Source organism: Galendromus occidentalis, unplaced genomic scaffold (assembly GCF_000255335.2).
Source record: "Galendromus occidentalis unplaced genomic scaffold, Mocc_1.1 scf7180000076108, whole genome shotgun sequence".
Classification (NCBI taxonomy): Eukaryota; Metazoa; Arthropoda; class Arachnida; order Mesostigmata; family Phytoseiidae; genus Galendromus; species Galendromus occidentalis.
Genome location: NW_003804097.1, coordinates 1 through 1,377, shown reverse-complemented (window position 1 = coordinate 1,377; position 1,377 = coordinate 1). Strand labels below are relative to the sequence as shown.

The window sequence follows — 1,377 nt, the reverse complement described above, 5'->3', positions numbered from 1 at the left end:
AGGCGGATATTCGCCAGCACTCAGCGAGGTTCTCCCGTCTGTTGAGCGGTCAGGCCTCTTCTTGACAGATTGTGAAATTTTAAGGCTGCATTACGCAAAGACGATCGCTGAATGGCGCCGCCGCTTCGCGCAGAACCGCGCAAAGATCTGCGCAATTTACGATGAGCGTTTTTGTCGTATGTTTGAATTCTATCTAACCGGGGCTGAGCTTGCATTTCGGGTGCAGGGCCACATGAACTTTCAGCTTCAACTGACGCGAGATATCGAGGCAACGCCTCTCACACGTGACTACATGATGAAGGCTGAACATCAGAACGGCTGAACCCGCGTGGTGCAGGGCGTATCGTGGCGAATAGAGACAAGCGCGTCCCAGGCCGGGCTCAGCTTGTTTCGGTGGAAGCATCGACCGACGATGCTCCCAGTTCTGCCTCGATTTCTATCAGACATGTTGCGAGGAGAGAGAATTCCTCAACGCTAAGTGTTTCTGCGCGCCGTGACGGGTCAATGCCAGCTCTCGCGAGAAGTTTCTCTCCCTGCAGCGGCTTTAATGCGCTGCGGAGCATTTTGCGTCTTTGACCAAAAGCGGCTCCTGTGACGCGGCCCATCGCGCGAAACAGCTCCGTCGTGGGCTGGTCATGCGTGGGATAAGATCAACAATCGCGGAATCAACTTTGGGCGGAGGAGAAAATGCACCGGCGGGAACACGCATGACAATGTCGCATTTCGCGCACCATTGAGCGAGAACGCTCAGGCGTCCGTAGGCACTGGTACCAACCTCGGCGCAAATACGCTGTGCGACTTCAAGCTGAAACATCAATGTCAGTCGACGCCATGCTCCAGCCTGCTCCAGCCAGTTGATAAGAAGTTTTGTCCCGACATTGTAAGGCAGGTTGGCCACGATCTGCCGTGGCGCTGTCCCAAGCGTTGCAAGATCGTACGTGACGGCGTCGGCAGAAATGATATCCAGCCGATCCGGGTTGCATTGTCTCAAATCTTCCAGAATGGGTATGGCACGCGTGTCGATTTCAACCGCAAAGATTTTGCGTGCGGAGGTGGCAAGCAATGCGCGTGTCAGCCCTCCTGGGCCTGGCCCGACCTCGATCACTGAAACGTGGCTCAGGTCACCAGCCAGATGGGCGATGCGCGCCACAATTGAGGGATCCAACAAAAAGTGCTGTCCAAAGCTTTTTTTGGGTGAGAGCCCGTGTAACTCCATACTGTCACGCAGGGAGGGGAGCGCCGGTATTCCCGGCTCTCCCGCAATCCACGGCTCTCGTGGTTGTCCGTCTGACACGGCTTTAAAGCACGCGTTTTGTCGCAGAAGAACGAAGTTTGATCACCGAGCGACGCTTCAAGATCTCTCTCAAGCTGACGGGA

General features: G+C 55.6%; 1 protein-coding gene across 1 annotated transcript; it reads right to left on the bottom strand.

Annotated features, from left to right (window-relative positions):
• Nucleotides 1-544: 544 nt before the first annotated feature.
• LOC100907351 (ribosomal RNA small subunit methyltransferase A-like) lies at nt 545-1,216 on the bottom strand. Its single transcript, XM_003738592.1, has one exon. It carries the CDS (start codon nt 1,214-1,216, stop codon nt 545-547), a length of 672 nt encoding a protein of 223 aa, XP_003738640.1.
• Nucleotides 1,217-1,377: the final 161 nt, after the last annotated feature.